The 20506-nt window shown below is 48.4% G+C and overlaps 1 protein-coding gene across 1 annotated transcript in view; it reads left to right on the top strand.

Annotated features, from left to right (window-relative positions):
• The window catches only part of GALNT10 (polypeptide N-acetylgalactosaminyltransferase 10), a 229899-nt gene that overhangs the window by 192155 nt on the left and 17238 nt on the right, over positions 1-20506 (top strand). Inside the window, exons 7-8 of the mRNA XM_055428979.2 lie at positions 4395-4512; positions 19094-19201. Coding sequence (XP_055284954.1) covers positions 4395-4512; positions 19094-19201 — 226 coding nt within the window. The remainder of the gene's footprint in view (positions 1-4394; positions 4513-19093; positions 19202-20506) is intronic.

The following is a 20506-nucleotide window of genomic DNA, read 5'->3' as shown; positions in this document are numbered from 1 at the left end:
GCTGACACGTGGACGGAGTTGAGCACCACTGGCCCAGAATGCTTCCCTAGGGACACGCCATCCTTTGTACCCTCCGATTCCTTCCATAAGTCTCTCTTCTGTATTGCACTAGGACAAAGCCTGAGTTCTGGTCATTTTCTGCCCTCCTCCCTACGGTACCCAGCAAGTGGGCACGCCACAGGCACAGTGCCATGTCATGATGTTTGAAAGACACTGGCTTCGGTGGCAGCTCATCCACTTATAAACTACATGCCCTTGAGCAGCGTATAGAGCATTTCTGAATTTCAAATTTCTCCTTGTGAAAAGAGGGCTAGTAATAGGGCTTTGTGAGAGCTGGAGATAGTGTTGATGAAGTGACTGGCACCCACTGGACACTCAGGACTGTTGTAATTATTACTGTTGAACACGGCAGGAAACAGACCAGGCTGGAGAAGAGGCCTCCCTCTGGAGGCGAAGCCCTTGAGCATCCAAAATGCCTCACAGCTAATATCCTACCTTTTCCACGGCCCCTGCTGCTGGCATCCACCCAAACTGATATTTTTGTGCAGGCTTAGGTTTGATTTTCCATGAAGCACTGAGTCAGAACCACTACTCTGCCCCTCCAGGCATTACGGCTCCAGCCAGAAAAACCCAAACCCCACAACCTTCATAAAACAGAAAAAAGCTGACACTAATAACACCTTACTTTCCTACAGGACTGAACACTTTCAAAACTATAGCAGCAGTGTGAGCTAGGGAGAGTAGCTGTACGTCCTTGTGTAGATGGGGAAATGGGCTCAGAAAGGTTAAGTCAGTACTGCCCTGTAGAAATACAATGCGACTCACATATGTGCTTCTCAGTGTCCTCAAAGCCACATTTAAAAAAGGTAAGGAGAAGCAGATAAAATTCATTTTACTACTCCATTTTATTTAACCCAGTATGTTTAAAATGTTCTCATTTTAACATGTGACCAACACTTTGAAATTATTAATGAGATCTTTTCTGTTCTTTTTTTTTCATATTAAGTCTGGGAACTCCACTGTGTATCTCACACTGCCAGAACCTCCCAGTTCAGACGGCCACACTTTGAGAGTCAGTAGCTGCGTGCGGCCCCCATACTGGGAAGCACAGGGTTCTGGGGTTACACTGTCTGTCCCAGGTCCCACCGCAGGTTAGGGAGAGCTGAGGTTGGAGTGAGGGTTTCCTTCTTTCTGATCCCAAGTCCTGTTCACTTATCGCCTACTTCTGGATTGTTCCTTCCCAAGAGGAAACAGTGTATTGTAGCCACATGGGTGTGGCTGCAGCACAGATTGGAAACTCAGATCCCAGAGGTGCTGCTTGGTAGCTGCGGGGCCTTGAGCACGCCACCTGTCAGTACTCTGGTTTCTGCGTGCATAAAATGGGGTAATGATAACAGGGCCTTATGAGGTCAATGTGAGGAATAAATTCATTTTAGTAATAAATTAGTTCAGTGCAGCAGTGGGCAGATCCAAGCCTTAGGTCAGGGATCCAGGGAATCCCTTCTGAGGGTCCTCTCCTGTGCTGTCCAGGCCCATCCACTGCAGGAAGCCTGGTGAAGCGGGTGGGCACTTCAGTGCTTTCCTAATCAGTCCTCTTCCCTGAGCGTGCAGTTCCCAAGGCCAGGAGGGTTGTGGAGGCTGCCCTTGCAGTGATTTTTCTTTATGTGCGTGCGTGCCAGGTCGCTCAGTCATGTCTGACTCTTTGTGAGCCCATGGACTGTAGCCTGCCAGGCTCCTCCGTCCATCGGATTTCCCAGACAAGAAAACTGGGGTGGTTGCCATTTCCTTCTCCAGGGGATCTTCTTGACCCAGGGATTGAACCCATGTCTCCTACATTGGCGGGCAGATTCTTTACCACTGCGCCACCTGGGAAACCCAGTTTTCTTTCTTTCTTTTTTTTTTTTTTTGAGGGTTTGAAGTTGGAGCCAGACATGAGCACAGCCACTCAGAGAGGTTTTCATGCAGTAAATGCTGGTGGCCCCTCCCAGGGGAACTGGGGGAGGCCACACCCCATGATTGATCTTCTCAGCTCCTGGGCTCATGGTTTTTCCTCCCTTCTCTCCCTCAGCTCACGCTTTGTCCATACCCGCTTCAAATGCCACCCCTCTGAGCACTCTTCCTCGACTCTTGCCCCAGCCTCTCTCCTCACCCCCAGAATATGTAGGCAGAGACACCTTCCTTTCCTGCAGTGCTGGTTGCATCTCCCAGAGGCCCTCGATACACCCAACCTGGCCTCTGCACCCTCCCATCCTGAGAGGGATGTACCACCCTGCTACACTGACATCCCCTGCAGATTCAGCCTGACCCCGATTTACCTCCGGATTCTTCCAGCATCTGCTCCTCAGCCAGCACTCAATGAATAAACTGACGAGTGAATGAATGAGTGGAGGAACCTTATCCCAGTTTAACTGCAAGAACAAGGACTGCGGCTTCTTTTGTAAACTCTCTGCAGAAAACCATGCCTATGCTGGGCTTGGAAAGTGAGAATCATCAAGTCATCTCATCCAAAAACACAGAACCTAAGCTCCATCCCCCAGAGATTGTTGTGTAGGTCTGGGGTCAGACCCAGGAAGCTGTGTGTGTTTTCATCTCTCTAAGGCATTCTATAGCCTAGGCAGCCTTCAGTTCAGTTCAGTTCGGTTGCTCAGTCCTGTCCGACTCTTTGCAACCCCATGAATCACAGCACGCCAGGCCTCCCTATCCATCACCACCCCCCGGAGTTCACTCAAACTCATGTCCATCAAGTCGGTGATGCCATCCAGCCATCTCATTCTCTGTCGTCCCCGTCTCCTCCCACCCCCAATCCCTCCCAGCATCAGAGTCTTTTCCAGTGAGTCAACTCGTCGCATGAGATGGCCAAAGTATTGGAGTTTCAGCTTTAGCATCAGTCCTTCCAGTGAACACCCAGGATTGATCTTCTTTAGAATGGACTGGTTGGATCTCCTTGCAGGCCAAGGGACTCTCAAGAGTCTTCTCCAGCACCACAGTTCAAAAGCATCAATTCTTCAGCAATCAGCTTTCTTCACAGTCCAACTCTCACATCCATACATGACCACGGGGAAAACCATAGCCTTGACTAGACAGACCTTTGTTGGCAAAGTAATGTCTCTGCTTTTTAGTATACTATGTAGGTTGGTCATAACTTTCCTTCCAAGGAGTAAGTGTCTTTTAATTTCCTGGCTGCAGTCAGCATCTGCAGTGATTTTGGAGCCCAAAAAAATAAAGTCTGACACTGTTTCCACTGTTTCCCCATCTATTTCCCATGAAGTGATGGGACCAGATGCCATGATCTTAGTTTTCTGAATGTTGAGCTTCAAGCCAACCTTTTCACTCTCCTCTTTCACTTTCATCAAGAGGCCTTTGAGTTCCTCTTCACTTTTTGCCATAAGGGTGGTGTCATCTGCATATCTGAGGTTATTGATATTTCTCCCAGCAATCTTGATTCCAGCTTGTGCTTCCTCCAGCCCAGCGTTCCTCATGATGTACTCTGCATATAAGTTAAATAAGCAGGGTGACAATATACAACCTTGACGTACTCCTTTTCCTATTTGGAACCAGTCTGTTGTTCCATGACCAGTTCTGACTGTTGCTTCCTGACCTGCATACAGGTTTCTCAAGAGGCAGGTCAGGTGGTCTGGTATTCCCATCTCTTTCAGAATTTTCCACAGTTGATTGTGATCCACACAGTCAAAGGCCTTGGCATAGTCAATGAAGCAGAAATAGTTGTTTTTCTGGAACTCTCTTGCTCTCTCCATGATCCAGCAGATGTTGGCAATTTGATCTCTGGTTCCTCTGCCTTTTCTAAAACCTGCTTGAACATCTGGAAGTTCACAGTTCACATATTGCTGAAGCCTGGCTTGGAGAATTTTGAGCATGATTTACTAGTGTGGGAGTGCAATTGTGTGGTAGTTTGAGCATTCTTTGGCATTGCCTTTCTTTGGGATTGGAATGAAGATTGACCTTTTCCAGTCCTGTGGCCATTGCTGAGTTTTCCAAATCTGCTGGCATATTGAGTGCAGCACTTTCACAGCATCATCTTATCCAGACCATTTATCCAGTGGGAGAACTGGAGATAGAGAAAGACATGGAGATATATAGAAATATGATGGAGCTACAAGGCCCACAGAGGGAAAACACTATGATTCCATTCCACAAGTATTCTTAGGTGTTAACCATGTGAAGGAATCTGGGGTCCACTGGTTAAAACATAGCATTTATGAAGAAGGAAGAAAGCCAGGGGCTGCACTCAGAAGGGCTTTGGATTCCCTGCTGGACACGAGGGCTATGTTGATGGAGCAGTGGGAAACGGCATCGCTGGGGAAACAGCAGCATCCAAGAGCACGATACACACCGCCAGGATGTCTGCTCTTTACACCACCTTCTTCTTCCCACAGGTCTCCGGTGATGGCTGGTGGACTGTTCGCCGTGGATCGGAAGTGGTTCTGGGAGCTGGGTGGGTATGACCCAGGCTTGGAGATCTGGGGAGGGGAGCAGTACGAGATCTCATTCAAGGTAAGCCAGCCCCTGGAAAAAACCCCAGTCCTGGCAGGTTGCCTACCTAGCAGTGTCTGAGCCTGGGGAGACTGTGGAGGCCTCAGGTTCTGCAGCCCATCTGCTCAATGTTTGCATCATCCCTTCTTAGATGATAGTGTTGGAATAGGACAGGCCTAACTTCCACTGAAGAGATGGTGTGTCTCCCATTGAGACATCCAGCACACCAGCAGAGGGGAAGAGAGAGCCAGACAGTCGAACAGGACACATAGGCTGGTGGGAAGCTCTGCTCTGAGAACGATCCCCCAGCCTCACAGAGGCCAACTTGTCCTTCGTGGTTTCTGGCCACCTGTCTCAAGTTTTCCCTTTGTGCCTGTCCCTGCTAGAGTTTGATATACAAAAACCAGGGGCTAAGAGCTCAAGTTGTGGCATCAGTAAAGCCTGGGTTCCAATCCCAACATCACTACTCAGTAGCAGTGTGACTTTGGGCGAGTTAGATTACCTCTCTGAGCTTTCTTTCCTCATCTAAGAGGATAATAAGACTACCTACCTTACAGAACTTTTGTGAAGATTAAATGAGATAATATCTAGAAAATGGTTAGCACCCAATTAATGGTTAGCATTAATTGGGGACATAGCCACCAATTAATAACTGGTAGAAATTATTAAAGAGTTGGAGAATAAATATTTACTATATCCTATTACCCAATCCATGGGCTGTAGAATCTCTGATAATGGTAGTTAAGGAGATAATGGTTACTAGTTAGCTAAGCAAACTTCTGAGGCCAACTTCTGCCCCTTTTTGTTGGATTTTTGTATTGATCTCAAGTGAAGAATGAAGCCTTTGTCCATCTGTAGGGAAGACTATCTTGTCTTGCGCCCCTGTGGTTGGCTAGGGCCTGCTTCTGACACCCCTGGAACCCTTGGTAAGATATATCCCCAGCCCATGAGGAATGGCCAGCAGCATTACTGGGCTGAGTCCTGCGAATGCACAGTGTTGATGTCCGCCGAGTCTAGCATCTACTTCCTAGGCAAAGGACCATTGTCACACACACACCAATTAACGCTTTGGTGCTGGGCTTAGATTGCCTAGGTCAGATTGTAGCTCTGCTGCTTTGTACCAACTGTGTGATCTTGTACAAAGAGTCCTTATCCATCTGAACCTCAGTTTCTACTTCCATAAAATGGGTGTAGTGACCCTCTAATCCCTGGTGGCTCAGACAGTAAAGCGTCTGCCTGCAGTGCAGGAGACCCAGGTTCAATGCCTGAGTTGGGAAGATCCCCTGGAGAAGGAAATGGCAACCCACTCCAGTACTCTTGCCTGGAAAATTCAATGGACTGAGGAGCCTGGTAGGCTACAGTCCATGGGGTCGCAAAGAGTCGGACACGACTGAGCGACTTCACTTTCACTTTCACCTTCAGTCTTCACAATCCTCTCCCTGTGTTGAGAGGATTAGATAAGACCATTCTTGTTAGGTGTTTCTCAATAAATATCCTAAATAATGAAAAATTATTTTCATTATTGTCATTGTCACTGCCACTGGGTGAGCAGTTCAGAACTGGGGGACATTAATTCTTTGGCCACCTGATGCGAAGAACTGACTCATTGGAAAAGATTCTGATGCTGGGAAAGATTGAAGGCAGAAAGAGAACGGGATGACAGAGGATGAAATGGTTGGATGGCATCACTGACTCAATGGACATGAGTTTGATTAAGCTGTGGGAGTTGGTGATGGACAGGAAAGCCTGGCATGCTGCAGTCCATGGGGTTGCAAAGATTCGGACACGACTGAGCGACTGAACTGAACTGAGCAAGAAAATAACCTAGAATTCTCCTGAAATATTATTTTGGTTTGAAAAACAGTCTTTTTCCATTTTACCTTCAGATTTCTGAAGTTATCTCCCATAAGGGAGCCAGCTCTTTACATAACACTAATATTGAAATCCAGGGATAACATAAAAAATATTTAGCAGTCATGATGGCACCAGCCAGTCAGAGCAATGCCAGATGTCAAAAGGCGTCCATCCACTGTGGTGTGCAGCAACTCAGGTGCAGCCTGGGTCAGAGCTGGCCGGACCCTGTGCAGAGCCCTTCACACGTGTTGTCTTATTTAATCCTTACAACAGCCCTAGGAGGGTGGTATCATTATTGTACCCATTTCACAGGGAGGCAAGTGGAGTTCAGACCAAGGTCCCACACAGTTAGTACTAACAGAACCAGGACATGAACCCAGGCCTGCCTGACTGCAGGGTCCGCGCTCTGACCTGCTGTGTTGTACAGGCCTCTGCAGGGACGTGAGATCACTTGAGAGGAAAACTAGCCTGAGAGGTTTCTCTGCAATCTCTTATTTCCTTCTCAGTTTTTCCCTCCTCCTGGGGGCAGTTAACCCCCTCTTGGGGTTAATTTGCTAGGTGACTCTACAGCATCTCAGTGAATTGAATTAGTCAACAGTCTTAAGTCAAAAACAGTTTTGCTCTCCCAACCAACTCTGATCCATCAGTAGAGGCTGCCCCTTACTGTGTGAATATATATTGTGAGGCTACGTTCAGAAAAGGAGTGGTGATTGATTAGTGATGTCTGCCATGGGTGCAGGTTTGGTGGGTGACAGCACGTTTGTCATTTATAGTCTCTCTAGCCCATGCAGTTTAGTTTTCCAAATGCCACATCCTTACAGGTACAATAGAATCACACATAAGGCATCAGAAGAGTTTTAACTTCACAGTTCCTCAGTTTACCAGTTAAACAAACTTAACTTATGAAGTTTGTTCCCACAAATGGACACATCAGAGTTCTGAGTTCTCAGAATATGAACTTCAACAGTGTAATAATCTTTGTTTGTCATATCCCAAGAACCAAAAGGATTGCCTGATAGGGAGAAAGCGCTTAATAAATAATTGTTGGTTGACTACTCAGAGCAGGTGTGTCATTGCCTGAACCAACCTCCCTGGTCAGAAAGTCCCCCTTCAGAAAGTCCGTGGAGAGTGGAGATGGTAGAGAAAGGAGCACAAAGGAATTTCTAAGCCCAAAATGATCTCATTCTGTGCCTTTCAAAGACCCATCTGATGATGCTCATCAGGCAATTATGGCAGAACAAATGGCATTCTCCCCGCCACAGTTTATTTACAAAAGACTCAGTAATGGGTGATGAAGTCTCTCATCCGGGAGGGGGAGGGAGGCTGGCTCCTGTTTCCATTTGATCCAATTATCTCCTCCACTCTGGAGAGGAAATGAGACTGTGTAATGAGGAGTCCCCCAGGTCTGGGAGGGAGACCTTTCTCCCTCGGCTTTCTCTCTCAGGCTGTGGAGCTGGCAGCAGCCCCTCTGCCAGCACATTGTCTCCCGGGCAGGCTTGCCCACAGCGCTGAGGGCACAGGGGAGCCCAGTTGTCTGCCTGAAATACCAGGTGTTCAGTTTCAGCCAGAGCAGGGCATTTACGAAGGGCCAAATTGCCTCTGATTATGCTGGGCTCCCTTTTCTTCTTGGGTGACAGAGAAGAAAGACTTGGTCTGAAAGGTATGAGTGTATTTTCAGAAATTAGGATAAACTGATACATGCCATCAGGGCTGATGGATTAATAATTTGGCTCCAATTTCAGACCAGGCCATCTATCCTGATGGGAAAACCCTAGAAAAGATGTTCCGAAGGCTCTGAAATTTCTAGAAGAGTCATTGACTCTTTCCTTCTTCTTTTTTCTCTTAGTCAACACCTTTTGTTTCTAAAAGGCACAGTCACATTGTGAGAGTTCTGACTGGCAGTTACACTCTTCCCAGTTCTGATGGTCAGATAATTCTTTAATCCTGTAGCCTGGCCTGCACCCACCTCCACGAGCTGCTTACCATTCCTTGCTTTCTCTCCACCCTACTCCCCAGTGCATTAGTCTGGACTCAGTAACAGATAACCAATATCCTGGTCAATCTGGCTTAAGCCATAAAAAGGTCAGAATTGATTGGCCCACACAACTGAAATTCCAGGGTAGATCCTCCAGGTCCAGCTGGATCCAGAGACTAACCCATCTCCCTTAGTCCCTCAGCTCTGCTTTTATCTGAGTTGGCGTCCCTCTTGGGCAAGCTTTCTCTCGTGGAAATGCCCAGCAGCCCAGTGGGAAGAGTTTCTGTTTCCCATCATTCCTATAGTAAGTCCCCAAGTCAAGTCTCATTGACATTCTGGTTCCTTGCCCATCCCTGAGCAGTATTCTGATTGGTCAGCTGCTGTCTGAATCTAATTGGTCACATGCCCATCCCAGAATCAGGAAGGTGGGATGAGTTGGTTTCCCAAAGGAAAATCTAGGCACTGTGTGCAGAATAGAGGTGGGATAGGGGAAACCACAGAGGTCCACCTTACCCAGCCAGATGGGATGCTCACGAGCCCCAGGCTCTCATGCTTTGCCATCTTTAGGGGCGTGCCCTGTTTGTTCTTCCCGAAACGCCCTTCCTTAGCCTGGCCAACCCACACTCATCCTTCTGGGCTCAGCCTATCTCAGGCCTCCTCTTAGCCTTACCTGAGCTCCCTGTGATGATTAAGGGCCACCCCAGTGTCGCTCCCAGCATGTCTCCGAATTCCTCCCACTGACATGACCCAAAGATTGACCTGTCTCCCCAACTACACTGAGCTCCCTGGAAGCAGGGAGGGAGTCTTGTTCATCTCTGTACCCTCGTTTCTGGCCATCATAGGTATTTTAAATACCTGTTAGTGGCATCAATTCCTATCTGATATACTTTCTTCATCCTGCCCTTCCCAGACTTACATCTCCATCTTTGGGTACTGGTGGTGAGACGAGAAAGCAGGGCACTGGCTTCTCATCTCTACTACCTGTCCACCAGGAGACAGGGCCAGTCACTTGACCTCTCTGGCCCTCCCATCCCACATGATACTGATAAGAGTTTTCCTTCCTACCCAAGATAGGCTCAAATAAGATGCTGTAGAGAAAGCCCTTGGCCTTACACGAGCATGAGAGTGGTTTGGATTAGAGGTGGTGGTGGTGGGATGGGCGAGAAGGGGACTGCACAGCGTCCTCAGGAGGCTGAGGTTAGCATGTCTTCAACTCTGAGCTCCTGGAGAAGAGAAGTGTCCACAGGACAACGTGGCTGAGCTGGTGTGAGAAAGACATGGGCTTTGGGGCAATGAAAGTGGGCATATCTTTTTACAGCAATTTGGCAAAATCTGTTACATTTCAAAGCAAGCACATTCATTGACCCAAAATTCTACCCTCAGGAGTTTAGCCAAGAGAGACAGAGCAAAGATTGAGGGAGGAGCTATTTGTTGAAGTGTTACTTACCAGAGGGGAAGACTGAAAATGATGTTTAGTGTGAGTCCTTAGGGGATATGTAAGTTAGAGCACATCCCAGCAGTGAAATATTATATAGAAGAAGTTAGATGCACCCAAAATTAAATTTTAAAAGATGTGAAAATTTGTGATTTTATATATATATAATATATATATAGTCTCATGTTTAGTATCAAAAATATGACACATGCAGGGCCCTGGGGGCTCAGTGGTAAAGAATCCGCCTGCCAATGCAGGGGACACGACTTCAGTCTGGGAAGATCCCAGATGCTGAGGGACAGCTCAGCCCTGATTAAGCCCTCACCCCTAGAGCCTGTGCTTTGTAACAGAATCCACTGCAATGAGAAGCCTGCAAAACATCATGAAGCAGAGCCCCTCCTCGCCACAACTAGGGAAAGCGTGCACGCAGCAGTGAAGACCCAGTGCAGCCATAAATAAACAAATATATATATATTTTTTTAATGTGACAAATGCAAACAAACAAACTGAGAAAAGTATCATTGCACCAGCTGAAGTTTCCTGAGCACTCATGACATCACGTGGTTGGAGCAGGGTTTTCAGCCTTGTCCTCTGACTTCAGACCGAGCCTCTGCCCTGCTGTCCTCTGACCCCTGGTGCCTCGACAGTTTCCCATCCCCTTGGGACATCTGGGATGGAAGGGCTGCAGTGAGGCTGTCCCTTCCTACCCATGCATTTCTGTGGCACTGAATGTGTTCATCATCACACATATCACTTCTAGAATCAGGAGAGAAATTAAGATTTAACAATAAGGAAAAACTGATATTTTTTTCAACCCTCTCGGCCCACCCCTCCATACGTACCTCCCAGTGCTTTGTTAGAGCCATTTTCCAGTTCAGGGAGGAGTTTCCCCCAAGTGAGGCCTACAGAGAAGGGAGTCACAGTGAGGAACCCCTAGGGAAGGATGGAGCCCCCTGAGTACAGGGTCCACTCCAGGAGGCAGAGGCAGCAGCCCCCTGCTCTGGGAGAGTGAGATGGAGACCTTCTGAGGGCCTCTTGGGGCAGGATCAGCTGAACAAGAGAGTGACAGAGAGCCATACGAGGGGACCAGAGAGGGCCTTGATCCCAGAGGGAAACCCACACATCTGAACAGGGGCGGGAGGCCTCAGGGGTGGGGTTTGCTTAGTCCAACACTGACACAGTTACCAAAGGCCAAGCCAGTCCCAGACTGCCTTGTGCAGATTTAGAAAACTCCCAGACCTTGCTTCCATAAAGCTCACAGCGTCATCAGGAGGATTAAGTGAGACACAGTGTATGAAAAGAAAGCAGAACACACGGCAGAAACTGGTGAGGGTGGTGGTGCTGTGACCTGATGCCTGAGTGCTGGAAGGTGGCAGAGCCAGGGCCGAACTCCAAGTGTCCTGACTCTCAGCCCAGCGCTTATCTCACTCCACCTGGAGGGAGGGGGCAGCCTAGAGCAGGGCCCCAGAAGTCAGAACCAACCCCACGGAGGTTAAGTTGCCACCCGGGAGGGCATTTGGGGCCCCCACGCAAGTGCCAGCCTGCCGCCACCTCTCCCATCCCTTCCACCGCCCCGTTCAGCCACCATTGACTCAGACCAGTTGCAGCATCGCTGCCGGCAACGCAACGCTGGCTCCTTCCTTCGCTGGATTAGCTGAGGATGCTGGAAACTTGCTCTGCTGCATGCAGCGTTTTCCTCCTGGCCATGTGTACCCAGACTTCCTAAGAGCTGTCTGCTGGGAACAGAGAGGCATTCTGCCCCTGACTTTGAGCAGCCATTTGAGATTCCATGAATGTCTCTGTCTGTGGGCACCTGCTCCTCCCACCATTCCTCCAGGAAAAAGGCTCGGAGGCCCGAGGGTCACCTGTGGTACATCACTCCTTAACCAGCACACAACCATCTCTTCCTGCTTCAGTCTTTTATCGCTAAAAATGGCAATAATAACTTCTTCAGAGGTTATAAAAACTAAATGGCATAAAACATTTGTTTGGCCTAGAGACAGAGAAAAAGAAGGCAGTCAGTGAGTGGTAACTGTTTGGATCAAAACCTTCATGTTAAAAAAAGGAGGCAGAACAGCCCAGGGATATAAGGTACATTGGCTTTGGAGTCACACCACCTGTGTTCTGGTACAAGCTCCATCAGCTAGTGGCTGTGTGACCTTGGGAAAGTGACTTAACCTCTCTGGATTTCTTCATCTGTAAAGTGGCAATAGAATGACCCTTACTTCATAGGGTGGGCGTGAGCATGATAGTAGTCAAAATGTGTTAAAAGCTTAGCTCAGCTCCTGGCGCGTTATAAATAATCAATTATGATAGCTGTTAATGTCAGCATTGTGGTCAACGTGTATGGGCTGCGGTTGCAGGAAGACAGGAGTAGGAGAAGCTTTGAGGCTGGCGAGACAGAGGCCAGAGACCTTGGCTTCAGGCCCAACTCTGAAGTGAACTCCCGGTGAGACCTGGGACGGCTCACCTGCCCTTTGGGCTGAACCTTTATTTCCTCACTGAAAGGACACTAATAACTCACAGCGCTGTCTAAAGGCAGAGCGTGAACTGGCATTACCACCATCCTGAGAAGGGCTGTCTCTAATCCAGCATAAGCTCGTTCTCAAAGTGTGGTCCCCAGCCCAGCAGCACCAGCATCACCACGAACTTGTTAGACATGTAAATTCCCAGACTCCACGCAGACCTGCCAAGTCAGACATCGAAGGAGTGGAGCCCAGCAGTCTGTGTTTTAGCAAGCTCCCCCAGTGATTCTGGTGCTCACTCAGGATCGAAAATTATGGTTGTAATAAGTCAGTGAGGTCTTACAGAGCGGAGGCTCGGGCTGGGGTGTGAAAAGACCCCATGTTGGTTGGAAGGGTGGCTCACAGGTACCAAGACCTTCACCCCACTTTTGAGGCTCTATATCATTAGGTCCATCCTTGGCTGCCAGTTTCTGTTTCATATTTTCCAGCAGGGTTTTAGAGCAAGGCTGACCAATGACCAGCCTATGTGTGAATGAATGAATGTACTGGGTTGCATTGTTTATGGAAAGAAAAGCACACATGCCCAACAGAGAAACATGAGTGCCCTGCAGCTGACTCCCACAGCACCCAGGGTGTGTGGAAGGGTCAGAGGTGACTGGAACAGGGGGCCGAGGCCTTGACTGCAAGCCTAGGGTGACCGCTTTGTCCTGCAAACAATATGAGTACCAAGAGGGGTCTTTGTGGAAGACCATGATAGGGTCAGGACTAGGCTTGAGAAAGATCAAAGGTGCAGTCTCAGACCTGCCTAGTTCTGGGGGCCCACACCCTGGATTCCACTCTGGGCTCTGCCACTTACAAGCTGCGAAGCGCTGGGGAAGGTGCTGGAGCTCGCCAGCCTCGCTTTCCTCATGTGTGAGAGGCATGGCAGTACCTCCCTCACTGGTTATGAGATGGCTATGTATCAACTGTGAGCCCAAACCTAACAGATCCTGCAACTTAATTCATGTATTAAGAAAAAAAAAAGCTCCAATGTAAGGCGGCCACCCCCCATTTTTGGCCAGTTCAGTTTCAGTTCAGTTCAGTCAAGTTGACTATAAACACCTCAGGATATCACTGAAACAATCAGATATTCAGTTTATTAATTTAGACACATATATGCTTAAAAGTATATTTTTGATGTATAAAATAATATTGGGCTTCCCTCATAGCTCAGTTGGTAAAGAATCCACCTGCAATGCAGGAGACCTGGGTTCGATCCCTGGGTTGGGAAGATCCCCTGGAGAAGGGAAAGGCTACCCACTCCAGTAAAATAATATATTAACCTAGAAATAAATTTAAATGGATTTTTAAAACTATAAGTTGGGCTTTTTTCCTCCTCTTTTACCAACTGAACCTGGTAACCATTATAAGCATCTAAAACTAACATGAGTGAAATCCTTTCCTGCTGGTAAGACTTCCTAAAAGAGTATCTTGTTGTTCAGAACAACCTAATTTGTCCAAAATAGTATGAACTTCTGGAAGACATGGATCCAATGTCATTCCTTCTTTCCTGAGGGAAGTTGCATGGCATATATATGGCGTGCCCCACCAGTAGAGCCAGCAGCCATGTGCTCAGGTGACAACATTGGGTTTGCTCGGAGTCCTGTGTGCCTCAGAATTACCTCATTCCAGGCTCATCGCAGCCCTAGGAGGGAGGCACAGTAATTCACCCCATATTGCAGATGAGGAAACTGAGGCTTTCAGATTCACAAAACTTGCTTAAGAGCCAGAACCACGGTCATCACTGCTACCCTTTGTTCTTCCTAAGCTCACAGATAATGTGGAATAATTGGTGACAATTATTCTTTTAATTGTGTATTAATGCAGCAGCTCCCAAGCACTAGTGAATAGGGTTTGGACTTCACTGGGGTCCTCAGCCAAGCTGCCAACAGCAAGAGCCATGGCTGGCTGATGGCTTCTCCCTTCCATGGGCAGGTGGGATGCCCGTCCATTCCCGATTGGTTTCCAGGCAGCCATTCCCTTGAGAGAGAGGTTTCTTCCCACCCCCGCTCGCTGGCGGATCCCCTCTGCAGGACAGCCCCTCTGCCACGTGGTCTCCAGGGCCCATTGTGTCTTTCTGATGCTCATCACCACTCGTTTCTTTCCTCCTCAGTTTAGGAGATAAGAGCAAGTAATTGTCTTTTATAGACACTGTAATGAAGCCTGTCATCACACAAAAGAAGTTTGCTAATAAAATAAATCAAAGCAGCAATGAAAATGAATGGGAGCAAGCTTTTACAATTAGATTTGTACTTGTCTAGTGGCATGGTGCTTCCAGGGAGAAGACTGTGGTGCAGAGGAAACGGCACCAAGAAACATGCTGGCAGAGTGTTCAGAAATTCCTTACAGTGCAGTTGGGCTCCCTGAGCAGGCACAGGAGCAGAGGCTAGGGAGGGCACGGAGAGGGAGGGAGGCAAGAAGGCTGACCGCAGAGAAAGGCTGTGAGATGTCATCTCAGTGGCCCATCTTTGTCCCCATCCAAATATGACAGGGTTCTGGCCAAATATGGGTGACTCTGCAGCGCCTCTCTCCTCTGCCCCCAGCGGGGCTCTTCTCCTGCCGCTGTGTTACCTGGGGGAGAGAAGAACCCCTTGGGCAGCCAGGCCCAGTGACTATGCCCCACCCGCCTGGCCCTGTCATTCTCCTGGTCAGTTTTCAGGTTCTGCCACCAAGTCAGTCAGAAAATCGACATCATCTCTTTGAGCTTTTCTTTCTCCATTTGGGAAATCGGGCCGTAGAATATTAAAAAATAAAATAAAACCGATGGTGTTGGGTGTATCATTTCAAGGCAGTGGTATTTCTCATCCTCTCACAAAGAGGAGTAACTCTAATCAGGTTTGCTGTGGCCAGGCATCAAGCTGAGTGCTCTTCACGGCTTGTCTCAGGCTGTCTCGGCAGCCTTGCAAGGTGGCAGTGACTCTCATCCCCCAGGTCACGTGGCTGCACTTGTGGCACTGGCATTAGAAAAGAGTGTCTGCTCATACCACGCCCTTGCTGAGGTTGTTGTGGGTCTTGGGTGGCTGCTGTCCTCTGCTGTAAAGGGAGGGAAGTGGGGGGGCCTGAAGGTACACAGGTAGGTGCCCTGGGCCAGGAGCTGAACCTGGAGTCCATCTCCCCAGCCCAGAGCAAGTCAGGATATAAGTTGATGCCTCTAGCTTTTATCACGTCCCTAGTTGGAAAGTCCCCTGCAGTCTCGGGATCCTGCCAGATAACTAGTGAATACCACAGGGGGGTGGTGCCTGCTGCGTATGATGTGTTCTGAGGGGCCAGAGTGTGGTTTGTTTGGGGTTTTTTTAGGATTTATTTATTTTAATTTTTGGCGGTCTTCATTGCTGCGTGTGGCCTTTCTCTAATTACGACAAGCAGGGGCTACTCTTCCTTTCAGTGCTCTGATTATGGCAAGCAGGGGCTACTCATTTCTCTTTGTGAAAGGATGAGAAATGCAGTCGCCTGGAAATGATCCAGTATCTGCCCTTTCACCCAACACCGTCGTGTTTTTTGTTTTCATATATCCTGTGGCCTGATTTCCCAAATGGAGAAAGTGAAGCTCAAAGAGATGATATCGTTTTTCTGACTGACTGGTGGCAGAACCTGAAACTGAAGCCACGCCATTGAGGTGGCTTCTCTTGTTGCAGAGAACGGGCTGCAGGCACATGGGCTTCAGTATTTGCAGCACACGGGCTCGGTGGTCGGGGCTCTTGGGCTCTGGAGTGCTGGCTCAGTAGCTGGAGTGCACGGTCTTAAGTTGTTCTGCAGCACATGGGGTCTTCCTGGACCAGAGATCAGACCAGTGTCCCTTACATTGGAAGGCAGATTCTTAACCACTGGACCACCAGGGAAGCTCCAGAGGGAGTTCTGAAGGGTTGGATGTACCCAGAGCTGCTCAGAGCACTCAGGTGCTCCCAGGGAACTCGGCAGTTGGCAGCAGCCTTCACTGAACAGGTCTGCATCTCTCAGAAGGCCGTTTGCATTCTGACTCAGCTGTCAGTGAGTCAAGTCCAGGGCCGAGAAGCCATCGTCCAAAACCAGGATTCCTCCTGGGCTCCGGACATCCTGGGAATCTGAGGGCATTTTGGCTGCCTCAGACCTCTTAGTAGATCAAGGTCACCCTCAGAAACCTCCAGGCTGATGGCCAGTGTGGTCAGGGCCAAAGAATCCCGAGGTCACAGCACAGAGAAGGATCTGGAAATCCATCTGCATAAAGGAAGGCTCCTTGCCAGGCAAAGCCAGAGACACAGCCTTGTTAGCTAATGCAAGTTTAATATGGAGTCGAGAGAGCTGGATGCCAGCCTAGTCAACTGCCCAGAAGACATTCAAAATAGAACAGGGGAAGGTGTGCCCCACCTGCTCCATGCCACTTCACCCCCCACAAGGCAGGGGCGGCCCAGCGACCCAGGCAATATCTGCCAGACAAAAGCATCGCTTCCACATCAGTCACTCTGTATAAAGGAAGAGTTATTGTTATAGGATGCTGGCGCCTGATCAATATCTCCTGCTTTGAAAATAAACTTCTTGGCTTGGCCTTGACATTAATCTACCATCAGGAGCCCATTATCTCGAGACCAATGTTCTGTTCTATTGACTTGCTCGATTTTTTTTTTCTCCCCCAAGATCAGAATATAATTGCATTTCTCCAAGCAGCATTTCCACTAATTGCAATCCCATATGTGCCTGTCCCCTCATGGGATATGACTATTTCCTTCCTAGGGAGGCTTTCCCTGACAGGTGGGGGTAATGCAGCATATCCCATCTGTCTATCCAATGAGTCTCTCCAGTTACCTTGGTTTGGCTTCTGTAGAGTGCACATCACCATCTGAAAGTCCCTGTATTAGGTATCTACTGCCACAGGAAAAAATAATCTCAAAGCAGCAGTAGACAGTTATTATCTCAAAGTCTTGGAGGGTCAAGGATTTGCAAGTGGCTAAGTGAGATAGTTCTGCTTGGGTCTGTCATGCGGTTGTGTCAACCAGGGCTGCAGTCATCTGAAGGCTTGACTGGGGCTGGAGGATCCACTTCTAACCTGGCTTATTCACGTGGTGGGCAAGTCAAGACTCTTAGCAGGAGACCTCAGCTCCTCACCTATGCCTCTTTATGGGGCTGTTTGAGGGTCCTCACAATGTGGCAGCTGGCTGCCCCAAAGCAAGTGATCCCAGGGAGCAAGGTGGAAGCCACAGTGTCCTTCATGGTCATCATTTCTGTAGCATCTTGTTGGTTACACAGGTCAGTCCTCATTTGGCTCTTTTGGAAGGGAACTGCCTATGGGTGTGAATACTGGGACCCAGGGGTCACTGGGGGGCATCTCCAAGGCTGGCCACCACACTCCACCTCCATGAGAGCAGGGGTCTTGGCCAACTTATTCACTGCTGTACGTGCCCAGCCCAGTGTTTGACATGTAGCAAGCACTCCACAAATATTAGCCAAATGTGTGAACACATCATCTCAGTGTCTCACATCGCTGTGACTGGGCGCCAGGTCGTGTAGTAAGCTCCTCACCTAAAATACCTCATCCCTACCTCCTTTCATCCTTTACCGATGAGGAAACTGAGCCTCAGGGAAGTTAGGTGCCATCATCCAAGTCACAAAGCTGGATAGTGATTGAGTCAGGATTTGAACCCAGGACCGCCAGAAGGGGGTCTGTTTAGACTGGGTCTCTAAGAGGGTTGACTGTACTTGTTAAGAATTCTCATATTTTGCCATCAGACCAGAGTTCCTTCTCAGGGGATCTCTCTGTGATGCCAGTTATGAAGGGAGGAGACTCAGGAGCAGCACCAGCTCCCACACTGCAGGCAGCAGTGCCCAGCTGCACAGCTTAGCGAGCCAGACTGCAGGGGAATCAGGGCAGGGAGAAAGGTGACTTCTCAGGATGACCCAGCAAGAGGTTTACAGGCCTAAAAGGGAACTCCAGCAGCCAATACCAAAGTCAGCAAATAAACAGCCTAGTCCCTACCAGCACAAAGTGCAAAGTGATCATCACAGTCCTTCCCATAGAGCCCTCCATGCCCCCTTACAATTCTGACACTTATCCAGAGCTCAGACTCTGGAGTCAGCTTGGTTCAGTTCAGTTGCTTAGTCGTGTCCGACTCTTTGCGACCCATGGACTGCAGCATGCCAGGCCTCCCTGTACGTCACCAACTCCTGGAGTTTACTCAAACTCATGTCCATTGAGTCAGTGATGCCATCCAACCATCTCGTCCTCTGTTGTCCCCTTCTCCTTCTGCCTCCAGTCTTTCCCAGCATCAGGGTCTTTTCCAATGAGTCAGTTCTTCACATCAGATGGCCAAAGTATTGAAGTTTCAGCTTCAGCATCAGTCCTTCCAATGAACACTCAAGATTTCCTTTAGGATGGACTAGTTGGATCTCCTTGCAGTCCAAGGGACTCTCAAAAGTCTTCTCCAACACCACAGTTCAAAAGCATCAATTCTTCGGTGCTCAGCTTTCTTCGGAGTCAGCTCAAACTGGGTTTAAATTTCTGGCTCTACCACATACTCACCCTGTGACCTCAGAGAGGTTTCTTGGCTTCTCTGAGCCTCAATTTCTTCATCTGTAAAATGGAGCTCCATTACTACCTAATGTTATGGGTTTTCTGATGAGGCTTCCGTGAAGCTGTGCGTGTGAAGCTCACAGCAGAGTGTCTGGCCTGGAGTCACCACTCGATGCCCTGAGCTGTTTTTGCTGCTCTTGTCACCACTGTATTTTTCTACATCCCTGGTTCTGTGAGTGGGGGCTTTAGTGAACAATCCAAGCTGATGCTTTCTAGGGATGCACAAAGGAACGGTGGCCTTTGAGGAGGCTGTGAACAGGGCACAGAAATATCTCTCACTTCTCATCCCGCAGGTGTGGATGTGTGGAGGTCGCATGGAAGACATTCCCTGCTCCAGGGTGGGCCATATCTACAGGAAGTACGTGCCCTACAAGGTGCCTGCTGGAGTCAGCCTGGCCCGGGTAAGCTGGTAGCTTCCCTAGAGGGTTAGAGGTTGGCCTATGACCATCAGCAGATCAGAGGCACCCCATGCCCTAGGCCTAGTGGTCCCCAGGTGTGAGGATGTGCGCCATACCCACCCTCCAAGGAATTCCCTCACGGTCCAGCGGTTGAGACTCCAAGCTTTCACTGCTAAGGGCATAGCTTAAAGCCTTGGTTGGCTAACTAAGATCTCACAAGCCACACAGCACAGCCAAAACAAATAAATAAGTGAAAAAATTTAAAAACTTGCTTAAAGCCCTGCTTAATCACTTATTAGCTCTGTAACCTTGAGAGATTTGCTCTTAGGCTCTATTTACTCCTCTGCTTCAAGGAAGCTCATTTTTTTCCAACTCTTAGCATGGCCAGAAGAATTAAGGAGATAATTCAGTTTCCCAGTGTGACCAGGGAGGTGATTTTAGGTGGTAGACATAGGAACATTTTTATTCCCATGTGTTTAAATTAATGTGGATTAGTGTAGCAAATTCATGGTTTCACAGACTTTGTGACTTAGGATAAAGCTAAAGTTGGTGCCAAGTTAGACTAGGGGTGATTTAAAGAAACATGTTAGATAAAATTTAATAGAGGTAGAGTGGCATGTTTGAGAAAGACTGAGATGGTACTTAGGGTTTCTCAGGGGGCGCTAGTGGTAAAGAACCCCCCTGCCAATGCAGGAGATATAAGAGACATGGGTTCGATCCCTGGGTTGGGAAGATCCCCTGGAGGAGGGCATGGCAACCCATTCCAGTATTCTTGCCTGGCGAATCCCCATGGACAGAGGAGCCTGATGGGCCGCAGTTCGCAAGGTCACAAAGAGTCGGACACAACTGAAGCAACTGAGCATGCACATTCACGAGATGGTATTTAAAAGGTCTGGGCACAATGGTGGTTAATAAATGTAAATGTCCTCTCCTCATCCCCTCTCCATTTTCATGCCAAAAATTCTGTTAAACTGTTTTATTGCCTTAAAACGGTTTATATCAATCATCACTCTAATTCATGGCCATTATCTACAAATGGAAATAGCCAGAAATTTTTATTTGTTTTGTATTATTAATATTTCACTAAGCCATGATAATAAATTTTAAAATATTAAGAGTCTTGAAAAAATCAAGATGACTGCAAAAGAACAATGAAAGTTGGGAGGGGCAGATGTCAGAGGGTAAAGAGAGCCAGGAGGTTTGGGGGATCTGGAAGGGTCACAGTATAGCTTTGCCTCTTGGAGACCCCCACCCTAACCCTGAAGATCCCTGCTAACAGAGCCCCCCCTTGCCAGCCTGTTAGGCTTC

The sequence above is a fragment of the Moschus berezovskii genome, chromosome 8, assembly GCF_049115385.1.
Source record: "Moschus berezovskii isolate FMDL1 chromosome 8, NW_MosBer_1.0, whole genome shotgun sequence".
NCBI lineage: Eukaryota > Metazoa > Chordata > Mammalia > Artiodactyla > Moschidae > Moschus > Moschus berezovskii.
Note: the sequence above shows the minus strand (reverse complement) of the source record. Positions and strands in the feature narration are given on the sequence as shown.